The 21299-nt window shown below is 39.8% G+C and overlaps 1 protein-coding gene across 2 annotated transcripts in view; it reads right to left on the bottom strand.

Annotated features, from left to right (window-relative positions):
- The window catches only part of dph6 (diphthamine biosynthesis 6), a 77795-nt gene continuing 56496 nt past the window's right edge, over nucleotides 1-21299 (bottom strand). The window contains exons 13-16 of one of the 2 annotated variants that reach the window (XR_477963.2): nucleotides 14203-14451; nucleotides 7218-7605; nucleotides 634-1183; nucleotides 1-513 (exon numbers count right to left, since the gene is read on the bottom strand). Coding sequence is in view for 1 of the 2 variants with exons in the window: in XM_007576212.2 (XP_007576274.1) it covers nucleotides 1065-1183; nucleotides 7218-7605; nucleotides 14203-14451 (756 nt within the window). In the remaining variant the exon portion in view is untranslated. Of the gene's footprint in view, nucleotides 1184-7217; nucleotides 7606-14202; nucleotides 14452-21299 lie in introns of both variants that reach the window. The other variant, XM_007576212.2, reaches the window with a different exon arrangement.

Here is a 21299-nt window from a genome sequence, read left to right as displayed (position 1 = left end):
CAAACACAATCACAATAACTTTTACTTGGCTAAGTTGGTGCACAAGGAATTTGATTTTGCTTAGAACGCACCGACAATTTAAACATAAATAGTAAAGTGGTGGGATGCATATAGGACTAGAATGCTTGCTCCCATAAATAATTGCTTGTTTGTATTTTTCTAGCCCTCAATAAAAGTCTGAAGGCTCTATTGGCTACCTCTATTGTTCAATTTTTGATGACAACAATCAAAGCAACACTGTAGTGGGTAAAGATCAATACCCTGCTCCACTTTGAGAGCACATTGGAGCGAATTGCCAGAGTGAAGATTCATTCAAACTTAGATTATCAATACAATTCATGATCTTCAAGAAGAAGAAGAAGAAAAAAAAAGCTTCAGACGCAATAGTTAATGGTGTTATTTTCTTTCAACATGGTTGCAACTCATCCGTTGACATCCCCCTCAACACGCAGAGGACACACACTTGCCCTGCAGCTTTGTGTCCTAGTGTCCTTCTTCTATTAACCAGGCTGCCTTGGAATCAATAGAAAACATAAAGAGGCTTAATCTTTTCAGGTGCTTGGCACTGATTGCCTATTACACAATAATAACACACCCGGTGCACCGTGGAGCACGAGGGAGAAACTCACTCACCTCATACAAATACATTACGCACGGCTCCGAAGCTATGACACAGTAAATCTGTAGGTCTGCAGCCGACACAGGCGGTGTCAGAGGTGTCAGAGGTGAAGCTCAGCTGTGATGAGCGGTGTCAGAGGAAACTCCACCAGAAACAGAAAGATATCATGGGAGAGTTTATTGCCTGCTGGAATGAAAGAAGTTTTCTGGTATGCACCATTAGATTAAAGACACTCCAAAGGGTGCAGTAAATACATCCCTACAGCTGCACTCTTGGACATTTTCCATTTGTCAACACTGTCAAGACCAAAGGGAAATTTCCACCCCCCACCCCACTTCATTTATGTTCTTCTTTAAGTCTAAAGTTATCCAGTAGCTTTTCCAGAAAAGTGTCTCTGAATCATATGTGGATTGGGGGGAATCCTCCCCTTGTCTACAGATGTGTTTTATAAACTGAGCCAGCAGGACAAGTGGAGGATCTGGGAGTCGGGCAGATCCAGGACAGGAACCAAGGCCACAGATGGACTGGATTCTCCTAAGCTGCTCCGTAAACTTTCTTCAAGTCCTGTAAGATATAAATAGCACAGAAGAGAGAAGGTGAAAGACAGAAATCAGGAGAACCTAACCTAAACCTGAATTATTGATAAATGGAAGGGAAACAAAAGCCAATTTATGTTGACATTTGTATTGAATTTGACACCCCTAAATAAGATGGTGACTCTTGAAGAGGAGCTGAGATCCACTTCTCAGGTGGGAGAATCTGTCAACAGGACCACCGTTAGTCACGCATTCCAGCCGCTGTTCAACGAACCCCCTAAGAAATCCCTCTAAAGTTCGCCACACTCCAGGTACGAGGCAGCAAACGTGTGGAGAATGGCACTCCGGTCAAATGAGACTAATACTGAATGTTTTTGATTGACGCAAAGCATTAAATGTGAAACAATACTGACACGTCACCTTGAACACATCATCCCGTCAGAGACAACATCATTCAGTGGGAAGGTTTTTTTTTTTTTTTTATCAGTCGGAATGGGAAATCCTGTTAGAGTAGAAAGATGGTCTATCGCAGTCCATCCGGTAGATACCTCACAACTTATGTCTTTAATTGCAGTAAAAGGTTTTTCCACAAACTATTAACTCAGGAGGGCTGAATGTAACACACTTTTCAGGCTTTATTTGTAAAAAAAAAAAAAAAAAAAAATCACGCTATAACATTTCACATTAATGTACCTTCTGTTGGTCTGTACATAAAAGCTAGTAATGTTCTGGAGCAAAGTGACAAAATATGAAAATGTTCAAGGCAGTGTAACCTTCAACCAGAGAGGTTTAAAAGGCCGATGGCTGCCTTTTACTCTCCACTAAACCGTCTCTCTGTAGTGAACGTTGGGGGAAGCCAGTGCAGCTGATCCTCTGTTTGTTAACATGTTATTGTGTCTGCAGCCGGACTATTGGGCTGTGGACTTTTGAGAATTCACTGAGCACATCAGAGCCAAGCCTGATGACAGTCTGTCTGTTTAGCAGCAGGCAGCTGGGATGTTGCTCTAATTGGTCACAAGAGCCTCGCCGTCTCCTGTCCAGCCTCCTTTCTTCTCTTCTAACACGCTGGACGAGACTCGGATGTGACGCTTACGTTGCAAGTAACATCAAGCTGCATAATCTCCATTATAATCTTAAAAGGCAAAGAAGCAACACATTTCTAATGCCATCCTTTGTTACTCTGTCCTACTTTATGACATTTGTGTGAACTTGCAGAAAGTAAAGTCAGCACACGGAGGTTACAGGAGCAGTTGGGCTGTTAATAAGCCTCATTCTCTCTCATTTGATGCACACACAGCACGGCGAATTCCCTCACAAAGAACCCTAAACCCTAATTAGCTAATACGCACCACGGCTTAAAATGCCCCCACTGAACATGGGCCTTTTTGGAAGGTATAAAAAGCCTAAATATGTGTTATCAGAGCGCCATGGGAAGGGGGGGGGGAGTCCTCTTTAGAAAGTTGGCTGACAACCGAGCGGGCCGCAGAGATCACAGACTGAGGATGGTTTTATTAGGAGAAGAAACAAACCCTTTATCACACCTTGCACACTGAGCCTGTTTAATGTCTGAATGTTTTAATCTCTGTACTACCGGATGGGAAATAATTGCTCTCTCTCTTTGAGGTACTTTCAGTGACTGTACTCACCGGCAGGTCCGTGTTTATAAAAGGGAGACGACGAGGGGGGTGAAGGTGACATGAGTGACCATGCAATTTTGTGTTATTGTTTCCTTTTTTAAAAATCTTTATTAGTGAAATCAGAGCAACGGCAGCTCTCTTTTTAAAACCTCTGGCAATGACGTGCTCAAATTTCACTCAAATGTACTCTATGTGATCTTTTACTAGGGGGTATGGTTAGGAGACAAAATAAAATAAAAAAATATCCCAAATTAATGTAAGCATAAACATGCAAAGAACAGCTTGTCTTTGTTCTTTATCATTTTATCTTTTCTAATCAGTCTGAAACCAACATTTACATATATTATCCATTGATTTCTACTGATGTTTTCTGTACTAATATTGTTTGGGACTTACAATGTAACCATTTTGTATAGATATTCTGCACAAAAATTAGAGGTTTAAAGGGTTTAGGTTATACACCTTATGTGTTAAAAGCTAGCCAGCAATTTTATTTGGATTTAGCAACAGTGGAAGGAAAAGCAGTTCAAAGCAAAAGTTTCTGTTTTAAAATCAAAGATCTGAAAAGTGTGGTATGCATTTTTATTTAGCTCCCTTGAGTGAATAATTCACAGAACCACCTCTCACTATAATCTCATCTGCAAATTTCCTTTCATTTCTAAGTAACGCTTCTAGCGCTCTGGCTGTAAGCTCAGTGTCGTTGTCCAACAGGTATGAATCTCCAGGCTCAAGTCTCTTGCAGCCGTTAACTGGCTTTCGTTCAGGATTGTCCAGTATTTAACTGGTGAGAGTTTTTCTATAAACGCTGATATATGTAGCTGCAAAAGTTCAGTTTTGGTCTCCTTTGACCAGATTACGTTCTTCCATGCTTGCTGTGTCCCCTATGCAGCTCGTGGCAAAGTCAAAACAAGATTTTTACGACTTTCTTTCAATGAAGGTTTAATTCGTACCACTTTTCAATAAAAGCCAGATTCGCTTAATGTCTGACTAATAAATATCCTGCCGACACATGCTTCCACCTAGGCTGTCGACCTAAGTAGCTCCTCCAGAGTTACTGGTATTGTGTTATAACTTCACCCTCCTTCAGGTCTCTCCAGTTGTTTATGCTTGACATATATCTGGTTATGCTCCTCTAAAAACCTCTCAGGCCTTCATACTGACTGATGTTTCACTTTTCACCTTGTGTTTGTCTATCACATAAACTCCCAATAAGATATACTGAAGTTTTGCAAGGATATGTAGTTGTTAAATCTTTTAGAACACAAAATTATTTTCTATTATTATATACAAGCTTCTATAATAATTACAAGGTATTATTTTGATTATTTATTTTTTTAAAAATGCTGAAAATTTTATTAAGCTGTGGGGTCGTATCTTGGGAAAAAAAAACAAACAAAAAAAAACCTTTCTATCGTAAGTAACAAGTTGAGACTAGATGTTTAAAGGTTTCATTTGAGCCATATGCCACGTCTATCAACTGTGAATCCTACAGCGAGCAAAACAAGGAGGGGTTGTGCAGTCACATTTCGCTCCGCTGTACGTCCCTGCAGTGACAGCGACAATAGCAAGGCAGTGACTGCTGGCGCCAGAGGTGTTACTTTTCCCCCTTTGACTTTTTTGGATTTATCACCCAATGAGCATCAGCTTTGACCCATGAAGGTGCCAGCGGGTAAGCTCGCAGGGCCTGGCTGTGTAAGCATCAGAAGGTAACCGATTTCATCTCGGCAATGAGTCAATAAATGGTTTTAGGGGAGCTTTCTGTGCCGTCCGTAATCCAAGAAACACACATGTGAAGAATTAGGATATGGCTGTTAGAAAAAAAGAAAAAAACTGATTTAAAGCTAAGTCCTACTTTTATTGCAGTATAATGTACAAATATGGATTTAAAAAGGAAACATTGTAATAATATGTTTGCTGAATATCTCCTGTTGTGAATGTCTGTGCATGAAAAAGATTGACAAGCATCATAAATACTCAGTAGCAGGAATATAATTAGTCGACAACATAAATAGCACCGGCTCACTGTCATGCATTTTAAGACGCATTCTGAGCACGCTGACCTTCTTCTATTCACTACTGGTTACCATAACTCGACGTTGCGAGAATGATAAGTTACGTCAAAGTTAAAAAAATGACTGAAAGGCGACTGGTTTGGCAAGGATTCAGAAATGCTAATTGACTGCTCCGGTGACGGCCTGACAGCCGAGCTCATGTGATCGATGTGCTCGTCGCCCTTTCCTCTCACAGAGAACATCTTTCAGGATAAAACAAACACCGCTCTGCGTTTTCGCCTCGACGAGATCCTAGAATCCTGGGAGCCGGAGACGGCGGCGTATAAAAGTGTAATGATGACAAAAGACCGTGCCAGCTGCCTGGGTTACTGTACACACCGAAGACACAACAAATGGCTTACGATAATTAAACACGGGAAGAAGAGGAGATCCTCTGGGGAGGCTGTTTCCTTGAATACTTTATGATATGGCTTAACTAATGTCGGCTCAAACTTTCTCTGAAAACAGAACGCAGAGCAAGAGAGGCTGTCACGTCGCTTCCATTAAAAGTGTTGTGGAGCTCAACTTGCAAAACCAGAACGTGTCATGAGTGTTATACTTAACAGGAAGGCTTCTATGGGATTAATTCTCTCTGTAAGTGAAAGCATTAGATCACTTTAAATCTGGCATGAACAACAATCAGAGATAGATAATAAATCACCAACAGGTGAAGAGAATAATGATGTTGCAATTTAAGGCTCAACTGGAAAACCTTCTGTTCTTGTATTCAGACATGTGTTTGTGTTTAACGAAGAACAATACATATATATCTGTTTACATGTATCTTGTTGGTGGTTTAGCATGTCACAGTGGAAATCCAACAGATGGAAGTGTAACTTGCTGATGTGACCCGAAATCTGTAGGGATGAGTTGAAGAAACTAGATCTATATACAACCTATTATCAAAAGTGAATGCAGGTTTTCCAAACACTTTCATCAGTGTTTGAAGTCAAGCACCTCATCATGCTGCAAATATTTGTGAAACAATGGGTTGCAAGTGGAACAGCTGCTGCACCATTTTTAAAAGTTGAGGTGCAAACTTGTATGTCTGGTTCTCCGTTCTTGACCCAAGGAAATCCGATCACTCCCTGTGGTTCAAGTTTACAAAGTCTCTGTCATTGTACTTTTTAAACTACCAACCAAAGCATAAAGATTAAAAGTGCTAAATTACAGCCGCACTCTACTTCCCTTCAAAGTTGGCTTGATCCGACTCTGCATAAAAGTTGCTTTGTTTCAAGGTGATTTTTTCAAACGGACAGTTTCCAGCAATAAATAGGGATCTTAAAATTAATCAAATCTCATTCAGCCTTTAAGGCTTTATGACACACAATGGACGTTTAGGGTGACTCAGATAACTGAACTGTAACCAATAAGCAATCGTGCCACCTCCAGCAGAAACATGTGAACAATACAAGTTGTCCAAGGACATGAATGAGCAAGTTTGGAGTTTAGAAACTTGACTAGTTTGCACAAAATCAATCCAATAGAATACAATGGGATGAATTAGGATTGAGACTTTGGGCCAAGCTTTTTTTTTGTCCAACATCAGTGTCTGACCTCACAAATGTTCTCCTAGAAGAACAATAAAAAAATGTACGTAAACACACTCCTAAATCTTACCAGAGAATTCACCAGAATTACCACTGTAAAAATCTTTGTGCTAACAATAGAATGTGATAGAAATTAATTTATGTGCATGAAATCAAAACATTTATGGCAATATATTGTTATTATTATATATATTTCATTTGTCTTTCTTTTTTTTTATTTACAATTAAACTCTTAAACTTTATTAAACTTTTTTCTTGAATTCATAAAACAGTGGGGCTATCCCTATGAGGTTTGAGACCCACTGACCGAAAGTTTAAGGCTCAGACATAAAAATATTTTGACAGCAAAAGGTCAACATAATGGGCCAGATGCTTGTATGAAGGTATGTTGAGGTTTTATAAGTTATGGTTTCAACCTTTTTAATAAGAGCACAAAGAAACGTCTCATTTCATTGAAGTTTTTCTCCTGACTGTATGGAGCGTGTAGTCAAGAAGTGTTGCCCCTACTCCATCAAACAAAAAATAAATTGAAGAAATCAAATTGTCCTACAGGTTTATTGATTAATTGAATTTCCTTCACCAAAGCACTTCTCAGGTTTCCATAGTTCAAAGTGATTTTTTTAAGCTATTTTCTGTAATTTTGTATCTTTTTTAAGGGAAAAAAGTGACAGAAAAATAAATTTAAATCTGAGATTTTTATTTTATGCCATATTGCACCAGCCCTAACTTTAGAAACGCTGACGGGTGGTGGCCCTGTAGTTTCCCCACCATGACTGCACCTTTTATGTTATGGCTGAGTGGCGGTAGTGTCGTTAGAGGCATACCTTGAACTATCTGCTGAATTTGTGAGGGGCCGCACTTGTAGAACACCCTTGCACACTGCGGTACCAGCTCGGCCTCCATCGCCTTTGTGGCCTTCATGAAAGCCGTGCCAAGCTCTTCTGTGATGCTTTTCACATCAGCGATTCCCAGGTCGCCCCCGCAGGCGACCATCGAAAGTGATAGCGAAGCGCTGCTACCGTCAGCAGACAACACGGTGTGGCACCGTATGGATCCGCACGCCGTCTTTGTTGCAACATGCCGGGAAGTTCTTCTGGCGGGATCGTCATTCACTGCAGTCACATGAAGCTCCACAGCGGCGTCCTTGGGCAGGGCAGGTATCACGACGATCAGCAGTGGCGCAAGTTTGATCTCAGATTCCCACTGCAACTCCTGCAAGTCGACAGATGGTATTCAAATTAACCTCATGGGAAATTACATACTGTGTGTTTTACCGCAGACTACAATCAATCAAATGCACGGCCCTCCTGCTGAGACGCATGTTGCAGTTTCTGAACATAAGCACTAACCCATCAGCGTTATTATAAAGCCCATCAGAAAAAAAACACTGCCACACAGCACTAAGACGGGCTTTTTGCTTGACAGATTGACAGCCTATCAATTAACGTGAGACTGTGAAATGACCGTTGGTAATGATAGTGTGCAAACAATTCAAAAAGAATCCCGCGTCTGCAACCGCAAACAAAACGCAATTCTCTTTTTAGGTGCATTTGGCAAAATGACAGATTCCCCGAGATGACTTCTCACCTTTCTGAGGAGATCATTCACAACATGTTTCATCGCGCACATTTAGACGCTCAATTTTATCAATTGGGGGTGAAATATCTTTATTTTCTTTCTTCTCCTCTGGATGGAAGAGCCATTATCAAAAACAAAAAGTCTTGGAGCAGTGCTACAACGTGGCCTTCTAATGATACTTGGCTGCGGCTTCATCTGCTAATGGGAGAGAAATGAGTGTTTTATGTAACCGTCATTCCAATCGGAGTCGATAGGGCAAAAACACTTAACCCCCTTTTCAATTTGCTGGATCAATTTTCATCCACTTACACCCTACTTCGTAAGTGCAGAATAATAACAGGTTACTTACATTTTATTTTGATACTCGCACGCACACACACACACACACACACACACACAAAAAAACATAAAGAAATCATTAACAAGACCAGATGATGGGCCCTTTGTCCCTTCACGAGACGGCGGCTCGTCTCGTCATGACCCAATCTGCTGCCGAAGCAGCACTTAGCTTCAGATTAAACTTAAGCAAACCCTGGCAAAAACTAAAAGAACAAAAACAGAAATCAGTGTGTTTTTTTTAATGAGCATGTAAGAGTGGGCTTGCTGAGGACTATCTGTACTTGGCTGTTTTTTTTTTTTTTTTGAAGAGAGCTTGTTTGTAGTGGAATCAAAGAAGCCCACAACAATAGCCATGTCAGCACCGACCGGTCTGCGTGTCAGGCAGAGTGACAGCACATATACGTGTCCAGCGCTTTGATAAATGTTATATTAGCACTTCTGGCACCGGCTAGGTATTCTCCTGGAGGGAACAGCTCCAGCACTTGTCAATAGTGATTGAACATGGAACAGAGTGCAAAGTAGTGAGAGAAGTGACAGGACGGGGAGTTCTTGCTCAGCCAGGCTTAAAGGCCACCCTGCAGGCCTTGAGTGCCTGGGTACTAGACCCGACCGGCAGCCTGTGAGGGGGATTTGAGGACTTCAGCATAGTGCTTCAGCCTCTGGCAGGATTTTATTGCCACAGCACAGTTGCTGACTTTTTATAAGAGCTGTCGGATAAGCTTACATCAGTTCTCGTTTCTTTCTTTCTTTTTTTTTTTTTTCTTTTACCCCCTACCTACCTACCGCGATTCAACATGAGGTGGGAAGTTCACCCAACAGTTCTGTGAATCAAAATGTACCAGGTGCATCTCAGTGAATCGGAATATCATCAAAAAGTTAGATTGTTTGATACAAAAGCGCAACAGTAAGATGACTAGAATACTACATAATACAGAAAACTCAGCTGACTAAAAAGCTTGTTCTTAAACTATGTAATATACTCTGTCTAGTCGATCGGGGCTCATTTTGCAATCCAGTCTTTTCTGCCTTTTGTACAGGTAAGATCCTTCTGACATTATCTCTAGTCCAGGAGTGACTTGACATAAGAAATTAATGTAGTCCATCTCCTGGATTCATTTGTGTGTAGTGCCTATTAGAGAACTGACTCTATTGACTCTGTCAAGAATGTGTTTATCCTTGGTTTTGCATATTTTTATACTGCATTTTTTCCTACCACATAACTTTCCATTTATATGATTTGCTGCAGCACACTGAAGGGTCAGTTAGTTTGTGAAGGGTGTTGATGACTGTCTGGTGGGAAACTGTCACACCACCATTCTATCCTGTGATTGTGTAGGCCATGATATAATATTTCTGAATTAAATAAAAGGTTTTAATGGTCCTATGTAATAAAGAAATTTACTGAAAAACTAAAATTTAGGTTTTTAAATTGCTATAAGCTGTTATCACAAACATTAAAAGAAAAAAAAAAAAACTTTTTCAACTGCATCACTATCTGTGATAAATCAATAAGAGTTTAAATGTTTGAAGGAACGATTTTCAGAATTACTATCATACACCTTATGCGTGTTTCTGTGTGTGCCCATGGATCGGTGAACACAGTTCTGTTACTCTACGTATCAAAGTTTATGAAAGAGGAGAAAAAGAAAAAGAACTTTCATTCCTACCCGATCGGACATCATTAATTAAATAATCTGACAGAACGCGGAGTTTGATATATGATGGAGCCTGAGTGCTGGAGAGGCAAGTTGCGAAGGCTGGCAGGTGGCAAGAGTGTGTGCGTTTGCGTGTGTATGTGTGTGTGTGTATTCAAAGCGCTCTGTTCTACTCCTCGCCAGCCACTTAACACAATCCATCTCATTACTTCATGCCACTTCAGTTCCAGGGCATGCACCATTCCCCCTGTGCTCTGCCTCACTCTGTAGGTAGCAAGGTAAAAGCACATACAGTCTGAATCTGCTGTGTTCAGCTCCCTACCCTGATGGGGCGTGACCTGCTTCTCTTTATGTTTGTTTTCCTTTTTCCTCGCCCCCTCCCACCTCCCCGATCCTTCCCTCCAACTTGTGCCCATGTGCCTGGAGCGTGTGGTGGGTTGGAGGGCCGATAGGCATGAAAGCCGAACGGTAAACACGGTAATAAGGAAGTGGTGTAAAGGAGGGGAACAGCAGGGAGCTGATGGGGCTGCACAGCTTAGCCAGTTCCCCTACATTTCCTGCCCAGCAGGATGCCTTCAGCATGTGCTTCTTATGTCTCAGCACTTACTGTAGTGCTGTCAGTCTGCTATAATACAACCCCCCACCCTCCCTCCCCAATTCACTCTTTTATTCACTGGCTTTTCTCAGATTCCACTCTGAGGCTTGTTAGATTGTTTGTGTAAATGAAACGCACAGATGCCAGTGGGGTGTAAAAGAGTTTATAATTATGTGGCCATTTTTTATATTGCAGAAATAACTAGTTTCGCCGTCTATTCAGAGAAGAGGCTTCATACTTAATTTCAGCGCGGACCCATAAAGAAAAGGGGGATTTGTTTTGGATAAAAAGAATGTGGTATTTTTAAACACCTGATTTAGACCTTCAAAAAGGGATGGAGGTAAAAACATTTATTAGCCTTTACATACATGCATATCCCCCGTTTCATCGAACGTTCTTGCATGCATGCTGACAAAACAGGCTCTTTATGGTTTAATGCGGCGTAAATACAATTTCACACATGTAGCGACTCCAGTATGCTCCCAATTAACCCTGCAAGCTTCTTCATCCACCTGATTAGAGAAATTATCAACGCACAACAACTATGGAACCCTGTGGCTTCAAAGACAAGCCAGGCGTTTCTGTTCCAAACATCATCCGCACAGAGACGCTGTCTGGAATATGTTTGCTTTCTGATATTCTAAGTAAGTGTTACATGCACAGGCCATAGTTTTTTTTCAATTTGGTCTCAATGACCCAAATAACTTGATGCATTGCCAGTTCCGCTCAGAAGTTTAAATATACTAGCCATGAAAGTCAAATTAATTTTGTATTTGGATTTATTTATTTGAATGATTCTTCTTTTTACGGTACAATAATTAGAAAATAATAATGTTTAATGCATTTCATAAAGAAAATGAGGCGTGAGATTTTGAATTATTTGTGGGTTTTGTCTAATTGTGAATATTTTACAAAGAAATTCATATGTTGTAATATTTGACTACTTCTGACGTATCCTGGTTGAATATTTGACCACTTTTCTTAGTTCAGATTAACTGTGATGAATCAATTCTGCTGATACTGATTTGACTTTCATTTATTTATTTTTATTTATCTTTTTTTTAATTAAAGCTTTTATTAACCAGATAAAGTCCTCTTTCACAATGGTGACCTAGCCAAGACAGCCAGCAGCACACAACATATAGACAAAACAAGGAGACAGAATTAACAAAAAATATATATTAGAGATATATAAAATGCAAACAATTTGACAATAAAGTGTAATTGTTTGGAAGTAGTTTTTTAAGCACAGCTCACAAATTTTCATCGGGGTTGTGGTGGGAATATGGGAAGACCATTCCAGAAACGTATTGTTTTTTTTTACTTTATCTATTCCAAAACCAGGGTTGATGTTATTGGGATCATCTAGAACATTTCCACATTTAGACCATCTTGCTGATTAGGGATAATCAGCTTCATTATTCCACAGACCCAACAACATTATGCTACCAGGTAGTTTTTCTTAGGTTTGAAAACATCACACTGATTATAGTTTTCAGTTTATAACCAGCTTGTGTCTTGGTGCTCTTTAAATTTTTTCCTGAACATCAAAGCCGCCTTCATTATATCTGACGGTGCACAGTTTGAGTAAGACGTTTAAAACTTAAACACAATTAATTGTTCCAGTAGGAGAATGATCCTGACTTTTATATCAGGATTGATTTTGGAGTTGATGAAGCAGGCTAATGATACCCTTTTGGAATTACTTGACCTAAACACAATAAAAACTTTACGGGATAACTAACACCTAAAGCTGGAACAAAGCTTTGTGAAAAGCTGCCGTGAAACAGTGGCTGCTCTCGCATTTAATGTGCCCTTGAACGAGACGATGCGCCAAAGTTTTAGACCCAAGAAGAAGAAGAAAAAAATGTCCTAACTTGTCCAGAAGCTTGATTACAGGTCAGACTCTGAGCTGTCAATTAGAACTACTTCCTCAGACATGGTCTCTTGGTAGCAATCCAGGGTCATTTAAATAAATATTTTAAACTGTTGTGACAGACTGCAGGGAAGCCCAACAGACGGACATTGTTGCCATTATATTTGGCCTCTGGCATGAAGTTGAATTTCCAAAGCTTAAGCTGAGTTCTTTTTTCCTAATAGAATAAGTCAGACAGTATTCACACCCACTGACCTCTTACCCCACTTTATCACATCCCATCCACAAACTGCAGTACTCAAGTCCCAAAAAGTCCTATTTAAAGTATACCATATGGAAAAAGGACCTTTGGTCTGATAAGACCAAACTGTTTAGACTACATGCAAAACATTTTGCTGCACAAAACCTCATTGCATGAGTTACAACGACATGATCTAAATGAAGCAATATCCATATGTTTGAATGGTCCAATCAAGATCTAGACCTAAATACAATAAAAAATCTGTGGTTGGACTTGCTGTTCAATGACACCATCCACCTAATCTCACTTAGTTGCTACTCAGCTCTACTCAAAAACTGCAAAGTGTCTACATGTGTAAATCTCAAAGAGACATTTCTAATTTTTATTTGTTTAAAAAAAATAAAATTTCCTTCCACTTCAAAATTATGAACTAGTTTCTATTGGTCTATATCACTCAATCTCTGCAAAATACACTCAGATTTAGTTTGAAATGTGAAAACATTATGAAACAGTTCAAGAAGTATGAATATTTTTGCATTTATATGTTAAATCTGATCTGCACCAACGAGGCTTTCGATATATATATATATATATATATTTTTCTTTATGCAACTGCAATTTGCAGTGTGGCAAACTGTGTCAAATCCCCTAACCATACCAGCACATGAAGCGCATGCACACGTTTTGAAACGTAGAAATTTCCATCAAACATGTCAAAGCTGTGTGAACGTGATTACTAACTTTAAGTATGATTACAGTTTTACATATAGTTTAACTTGATTATGTGCTAAGAAGTGACATAAAGTTGACATTCTCTCCCCGGTCTTCAGCAGTGTTCTGCGCTGCAACAAACCACATGTTGGAGGTGGGCTCCTGCATCTCTCCCAGAGGTCCTATTCCCATGGTTAGACAGATTACTGTGGGAGGAGAACGGCTGCCAAGGGAGACTGAAGCCCCTATTAGAAGTACGGAGCAAGGGTTGTAAGCCAGCGCGGGAGAACGGAGCAAAGGGTGGAGGGTGGTGGCAGAGGAGACGAGCGAAGGAGGAGGGGGGGGATAAGCTGCTCTGAGACTTGAACGCTGCTCCAAAATGGTGTGTGGGGGCAAAGGATTAGCAGGGCTCTGAGGAAGACATCTGCTTCTGTGCCAAGCTCTGCATTATCAAAGACACCAGTGTTTCCCACATCATCAACTTTTCATGAGCGCACTCACTGGTAAATATCAGTAGCAATGGCTTGGGTCTCGCGGGAGCAGAGAGGGGCGTCAAACGTGCCCCCGCTATAAAACACAATTCTGAAAGGCGTCTCTGGAAAAACTTGGTTTTCACAGCAAGTTTATCTTCTTTTATTTATTATTTGATGAATGGTTTTATTTTTTTATCTTTTAAACATGAACTTCATCCGATATATGAGTGCATCAGTATGATCAATATTTCCTCTGCATCTATAATAAAACAGTCGTTTATCCCCTGCTTAGCCACAGTTGTGCATTTGATGGTGAAAACCTTCAATTGGCAGCGACTGACCTTCTCTTCCTCTGTAGCCTTCAGCATGCTCTCCCACACGGCTCTGACGGTCGCAACGTCTCGGTGTCTGGTGATGTAGCAGTGGGCCTGGACAACGTGGGCCAGAGTCAAGTTGGGGATCACAGCTTCCAGCACCTTCTTCACGTGGCTGAAGGACAGCTGAGCTTCTACCGAGGTGGCAGCTTTCACCAAAGACATGGTGCAGGGGACCAAAGGGATTTGTCCTGCACAGAACACCAGCTCATCTACCTGGACAAGAAAAATGAAAAGAAGAAGCGGAACAGCCGACATTGAACCCATAAAACTGAGTGGAGATAAACAAATGCTTAGAGACACGATGAGAAATCGGCTTGTGACTGGAATCAAAGGGGTTTTTTCAGTTTGATTTATTTATTGCTTCATTTTTATTGGGACAAATGAGATAAAGGCTTTACACTTCATATTTTAAGTCTAACCCTATTGACAGCGTCAAATTTTAAATTCAAATACAAAACATAAATAATATTTCATAGGAAGAAGGCTGAATATTTTGAACATTGTCAATTAAAGTTCTTAAAGCAAAGTTGAAATCTGCTAATGAGCAGATTTATAACCCTTTCAAAAAGCTGGAGGGAAATTGGAAAATCAGCCACAAAACCTGGATCGAAACTTTTCAAGATTGTTTGGAAAATTATAAAAATTGTTGAGCCAACAATCGCTGGTTGGAGTATGATAACATTGCTAATGTAAATAAAAACATAAAAAGTTATCGTTTTTGTTAACCACTGAGGTAAATATGTGATATTTTCAGAAGAAATTCAATTCAAGTAAAAAATTCAAACTTCTTTCCTCCGCTTGAACAAGTAAGATGTCAGAGTAGTATTCCTTTTTTTTTTTCTAATTAACATACAATTTAACCTGGAAACTGAAAAAAAAACGTCTTTGTTTTAGAAAACAAAAATACACCATTCACAGATGTGGCATAATGGAATTAACATTAATTATAAACCTATGTTTCATTAGCAGTACATTAATTATCAGGTTCCTTCTCTCATTTGTCAGCATCTTATCACCAACAACTCATATTTCACAAGTCTAACACAAGCAAGTATTCTGTTAGATGCTTGCTAGTATACCTCAGTGGTGCCGCTGTTATTCATAAGCATAATTAACCATGTGATAATAAGCTCAATTCTCCATTAAATGCCTCTGTTAGAATTAAGCTCCCTGAATAATGGAAGCTGAAAAAAATCTATCTGCTTAATGCAGACAGACGAGTCGGCGTAAGGGGTGGCATTAGGAGGTCAGGTCTTTAGAGACATAGTAGTAGCATTTGAGGTTGGACAGCATTACGGCTGGACACTGGGTACTGGACAATGCAAATGGATGCTACAGGTAGAGTTGCAGAGACTGCCAAGGACATGCAAATTTCTAGAAGGGATAAACTGATGCATGAACAAGGCTATTTACCGATTACCTTCCTCTGCTTGAACAAGTAGGATGTCAGATCCCACCAAGGAGGTTAGACTTTTAAGTGGTATTAGTAGGGTTAGCATATATAAAAGAAAATACTTTTAAAATTAGGGCATGGATTGATTATAAACGTTTGGGCAAATAAAGAGGACGTTTTTCTTTGCTTTAATGTTTTTCTTTATTTTGTCACACTAGTGGCCTTTATTAGACAGTTAAAAGACAAAAAAGTAGACGCGGAGCAGTTTAACAAACAATCAGATGCTTAATCTATGTCTGTTAAGCAACTGACTGCAGGCTATTTACCAAGATTAATACCAAAATGATAAGTCAATTAATATCATTTTGTGATACTCCCGTTATTCCAGACCTTGGAATTTTATCTCATCAAAAACGTGAGTTTGTAGTAAAGTCCAATGCGATCCAATTTTGTATTTTGTGTTCTTGTACTGAAATCATCTCTTAACATACCTATAGCATGCCACTCTGTTGTCTTGTTTGGTTGCAAAATCCTCAGTATTACCCTTTTTCTGTTTTGTCAATAAGCAGATCAACATCCATCCCACATATTCCTATTAAAAAGAGAATTTTTGTCAAGAAGACTAAAGAGCATCGAGAGATTTCCAGACGGTGGCATTGCAGACACATCATCATCCATTTACGGAGCCGTGCTTCCTTTTACTTCAGAAAACAGTGTTGTACAATTACTAACAAGGTTAAAGCTAATTATTTAATACTTTCAAGATGCTCTGATTTATCACTCTGAAATGTAGTGATACAAGTCGTTTTTTGCTTCTTTTTTCCCCTATAAAATACTTACAGAACAAGATGTTAGCAACACAATTGTTTTGCTAAAGAGCAGACAATGTCATTGGTATTTCCATAATTGAATGGGTTAACCATTATCCACAGCTCTTGGGTTCACTTGTCAGCTTTGATGAAGCTTTAGTTTCCATCTCTGCTGCTGCAAATTACTGGGACAGTATACGAGACAGGAGATGGAGGGAAGCTGAATTAGAGAAGCACGTGTGAGTGAAAGGGAAGATAGGGCCCTCGCTGCTTTCAACCATTTGGATCAATCACCGGATCATTTACCTGCTAGCGCGATCTGCCCAGGAACCTGCATTACGGAGACTGCCTAACATGAAAGCCAGACTCCCACACATCAACAACACATTGTCAATTGGCATTCCATTTATGAGCCATCAAATGCCATCATATCCACTCCAACAAAGAGGAGGTCCATCAGGTTGGACGTGTGGCTAGAGTCTTTTAACAACCTCTTCTATGAAAAAGTGCTTGCTGCATTTTGAATTCATAAAGACCAACTATCATTTGTCAATTTGAATATCAAAAGGTGAAAGCATGGGGGCCTCTTGACTGTTAAAGGTAGATTCCCATAGCGTCTACCGAGCAGGTGTGTGATAATCAATTATTAAGGATCCCACTCTGGTTACTCTTAGTGGGAGGTGGAATTGGGGATCTTGGGTTTTGCCGTTTCCATGCAGGTCGTGGATGGGGGGGTGGGAGGGACCGCGGAAGGGAAGAGCGAATACTATTTACATAAAATTAACAGTTCAAAAGAATGAGTTCACACACCAATCAAACTTGTTAATTGACTGTCAATGGTGTGTCCCTGAATATACAACACAACTACATTATTCATCTGAGGCCTTGACAGCAAAGACAGTCCAATTTGCATGGCCGTTCTAAATGTGATCAACAACCACAATGCCACATGCATTTTTAATAGGCCAGAGATGGGAACCTTTAATATTCATAAGGGTCAAATAATTGCATATGACATTAACTTTCTTTTAACAAGGTAAGTATTTTTCAAATGGTGGCCTTAGCTCTCCAAATGGCCCTGAGAGAAAAGGACTTTATTTGGGGGATAGGAAATGAATGCAACGTGTTCCTGTTGGGTTATATTTGTCATTTAGCTGATTGAAAGATAATTTCAGAATAGTATATGTTTTATCCACACCGTTTGAATAGAATGCAACAGAGCAGCAAACATTTTTGAACAGCCATGTTCAAAAATCTCAAAAATCAGCCATCTCCTTTACACTAAACAGGCTTACAGTTAAAACAATGTTCCATTTTCATGATTTTTCAATGTTACGTTATAACTCATATTTCTTTACATCGTAGTTAAAAACTGCATTATTTTTCGAACAAACTTTGAAGAGCGGTTAGTGCCAAAAGGCCAATGCCCTAATGACATTTCTTCTATTCTTGAGGTGTAGACGGTAACATAATTAAATGCTTTCAAAGGGAACTTGCTGGTGTCTCATTTCAGATTGGTTCGTCTGAGGTGTTACTAATTACAGTTTTTTTTTTGTTTTTTTTATTAAAAGGATTCCTGGGTTGACCAGACAGTGCCAGACTATATTCATATTGGTGTTGGAGCCCTCTGGGTCCTCCCATCACACGAAGGACGCCTCAGAGTGTCATTAGCAAAACTTTAGAATGGTGTAGATTAACTAGCTGGGCTTGGATAAAATGACCTGGTATTGACGAACAGTCAGGTTTTTTTTTCCCCCTGCCTAGTTCCAAGGACAGAGAGAGGTGGAAAATGGCTCCACCATTCCTATCAGATATGCTAATGGTCACATTTCTCCCCGTTGAGACCTTATACATAATTCAGCAAGGAAAATGTGTGTAAAACTATTTGGATTAATATGACTTTAAAATGATTATTAATGCAAAGCAACACCTAAAATCAAAACTAATTTGTTGTTTGTAATTAATCTATTTATTTTAATGTTACAAAATGTCTAAATGGCAAATAAATGCACAATAGAAGTAAGAGGAAAAAGTATCTTTAAAGGGACCTATTCTGATGTGTGAGCACTATTTATATGTTACAAAATGTAAAGCCTTTCACAAGGTCTATATTACACTTTCACAGTGCCTTGCAGTATTCATACCTCTTTCACATTTTCATACGTTGTCACGTTGAAACTGTGAAGAGTAATTTTTAAGACTCAACGCTGGAGTTAAGTCTAGATTTAGGTCATCCTAAGACACAAATATGTTTGATCAACACACTCCATTGTAGCTCTGGTTATATGTCTGCTCTCTTTGTCCCACTGGCAGCAAAGGGTTTTACTGGACAGTTAATATAACGAGTTTTAATTCCATTTATCTTACCATATCAGCTCTGACCAGCTTCCCTGCCTTGCAGAGAAAAAAGCATTCCAACAGCATGATGCTGCCACCACTTCATTGTGGTGCAGTTTCAATAGGACAGCATTTTGCATGAAGGTCAAAGTGTTTGATTTTGTTCACATCTGACCAGAGCTGTGCAGCTTCTCTGGTATTTCCGTCTATCGGTAGGCTTGTAGCTGTGCTTCACATTTTCAGGTTCATTATTTAATCCTATTTTTAAACCAAACTGTTGTACTTGTTGGTTTTCATCATGCAGTTTCATGATGTGTAGGTCACAATGGATTTTATTTGGGGGCATCAGACTGAAGGAGATTGAGAAAAAACAGCCAATCACACTGTACTGATTTTTAACCCTGAAATCATCCTGTATCATTTTCCTACCATGTCACATTTATAACTACTTTGTATTGCTCTGTCATATAAAATCCCAATAAGATACAAAATTGTCAAAGTTTGAAAAAGTGCAAGGGGTATGAATATGTCATAATCAACATTTAAGGAATAAAATTACTTCCATTTTCAAGATGTCTTTCCAGATTCCGCTTTCACAATTTCCTCCTGTTACCTGAATATTTCAGGCTTGACAAACGGCTCAAAACACCCCAAAATGTGAGGATCAAAAAAACTGAGGCTAAAGTTTTGTTGCATGCATTTAAGTGCATATATTAGTTCCTTCTGGTAGGGATTTGAAAAGCAGTCGCTGTTTAATCCTTATGCAATGGATGGCAGTTTGTCAGGGACGTGTGCCGTGATTCCATCTTGAACCGGCTTCGAGTCTGTGGGGTTCTTTCAGCATTAGCGAATTCAAAGCAGATCACGTCTGGGACTGGGAAGTGATAAGAAACGGGCTCTTGTTGTGCCGCGCCCTGAGGAAATCCTGCCTCCTCTGACACCTCATTTCTACAAATGCAAACCTTTCAGGAGAGGCACAACCTTCCTCTCTCCTACAGAACCTTTAACTTTGTACATTTGGATTGGAAAGGGGAAATATATTAGCCCTTTTCTTATTATTCCCTCCTCTTCGTCCCCCGTTTTCTCTCTCTCACTCCCTCTTCTACTTCTTCCTGCTCGTGCTCTAGTTTGAGTCTAACCCCTGTATGCTCATCTGTCACAAAACATTAGCGTTCTTTAAACGGTGACATAAATAGCCGTATAAAGTGCACAAGAAAAAAGATAAATATATCTTTTGATATAGCTGATTTTTGCTTGTCTAAAATTGCACAAATGTTCAGGAAACAAACCAGAAGCACACATTAATAAGTAAAAAAAAAAGAAAAAAAGAAAGGACAAATCTGGCAAATTTAGAAGTACATAAAAGTCAAGAGATTTAAGGAGCTGTAGTAGAGACAATGTGTGGTCAGTGTGGTGGACAGAACCCCCCCCCCCCCCCCCTAGTTTTTAAAGCTTGCATGTTTTTTTTCTGCTTCCTATGTTTGGCCTCGACATGTCCACTCTGTAGACATTGAACTGTGCAGAGCTGTAACACTGCACTGTCAGCTCTGGTCAACTTTATGCTGGTCAGAAGCTGCCATTCAGTACTATAGCCAAGGTCAGAGGGGAGCTGCCTACTGAATGCTCAGAGATGTGTCTGCAAGGAATACAGCATAAATAAACAGAAAAAAAAATACATTTTCTGCTTTGATAGATAAAAAATAAAATAAAAGCAACTAGGTTTGAAACAATATTTGTTTCTGCATTTTGCTGTGCATATACAACGTTTAGCAAATAGCAAAATGAAACTCGAGCTACCCGAGGCGGACGTAATGAAATTGGCTTTTGCATTGCAGCACAGTGCCACAACAGAGTCGGGGCTGTGAACGAAGAGTGATGGAGGGGCACGCTTTTTCATCGGGTTAGGCAAAATGCCCCGCTGCCTTCAACTGTCCTGGCCGCACATTTTTTGACAAATTGGTTGTGAGGCTTTTACGACTGATGCACATATCGCAAAAATCAGTTCTGCCAAGCTTCCTCTATGACCTGCCCGTGGGACATGACAAGCCCCCTCCACGCATCGCTCTATCAAGCCGAATCTTTCCAGGACAATGCAAATTATGACAAATTCCATCATCCTGCATTATGCGCTTTCCCCCGCTAATCTCCCTAATTCGAGAGAATCGGGGAGGGTCTCTCGCTGTTTCAGCTGAGGGGCATGTTGTCTGACTGAATGATGCTGAAACTGCAACCCTCATCCCCCGTTCTGTCTCCCCTTCCCAGCTGTGACCATCTCATCTCTTCTGTCTTTTCTGATTCTTTTCCCCCCTTTTTTGTGAGGGCTCCGTCTCTTTGCCTGACCAGTAGGAAGAAAAAAATGTCAATTTGATCTGGACACAAATAAATAACCTCAAACAAAATCAGAGAAGTAAAACCATAACAGCCTGATTGAAGAATGTTCAAAAGCTAAATTGCATGTGAGGGACAATATGAGATTCTGGAAAATGTACATCCAACATACATATATATATATATATATATAT

This window comes from Poecilia formosa, unplaced genomic scaffold (assembly GCF_000485575.1).
Source record: "Poecilia formosa unplaced genomic scaffold, Poecilia_formosa-5.1.2 Scaffold8, whole genome shotgun sequence".
NCBI classification, from domain to species: domain Eukaryota; kingdom Metazoa; phylum Chordata; class Actinopteri; order Cyprinodontiformes; family Poeciliidae; genus Poecilia; species Poecilia formosa.
Note: the sequence above shows the minus strand (reverse complement) of the source record. Positions and strands in the feature narration are given on the sequence as shown.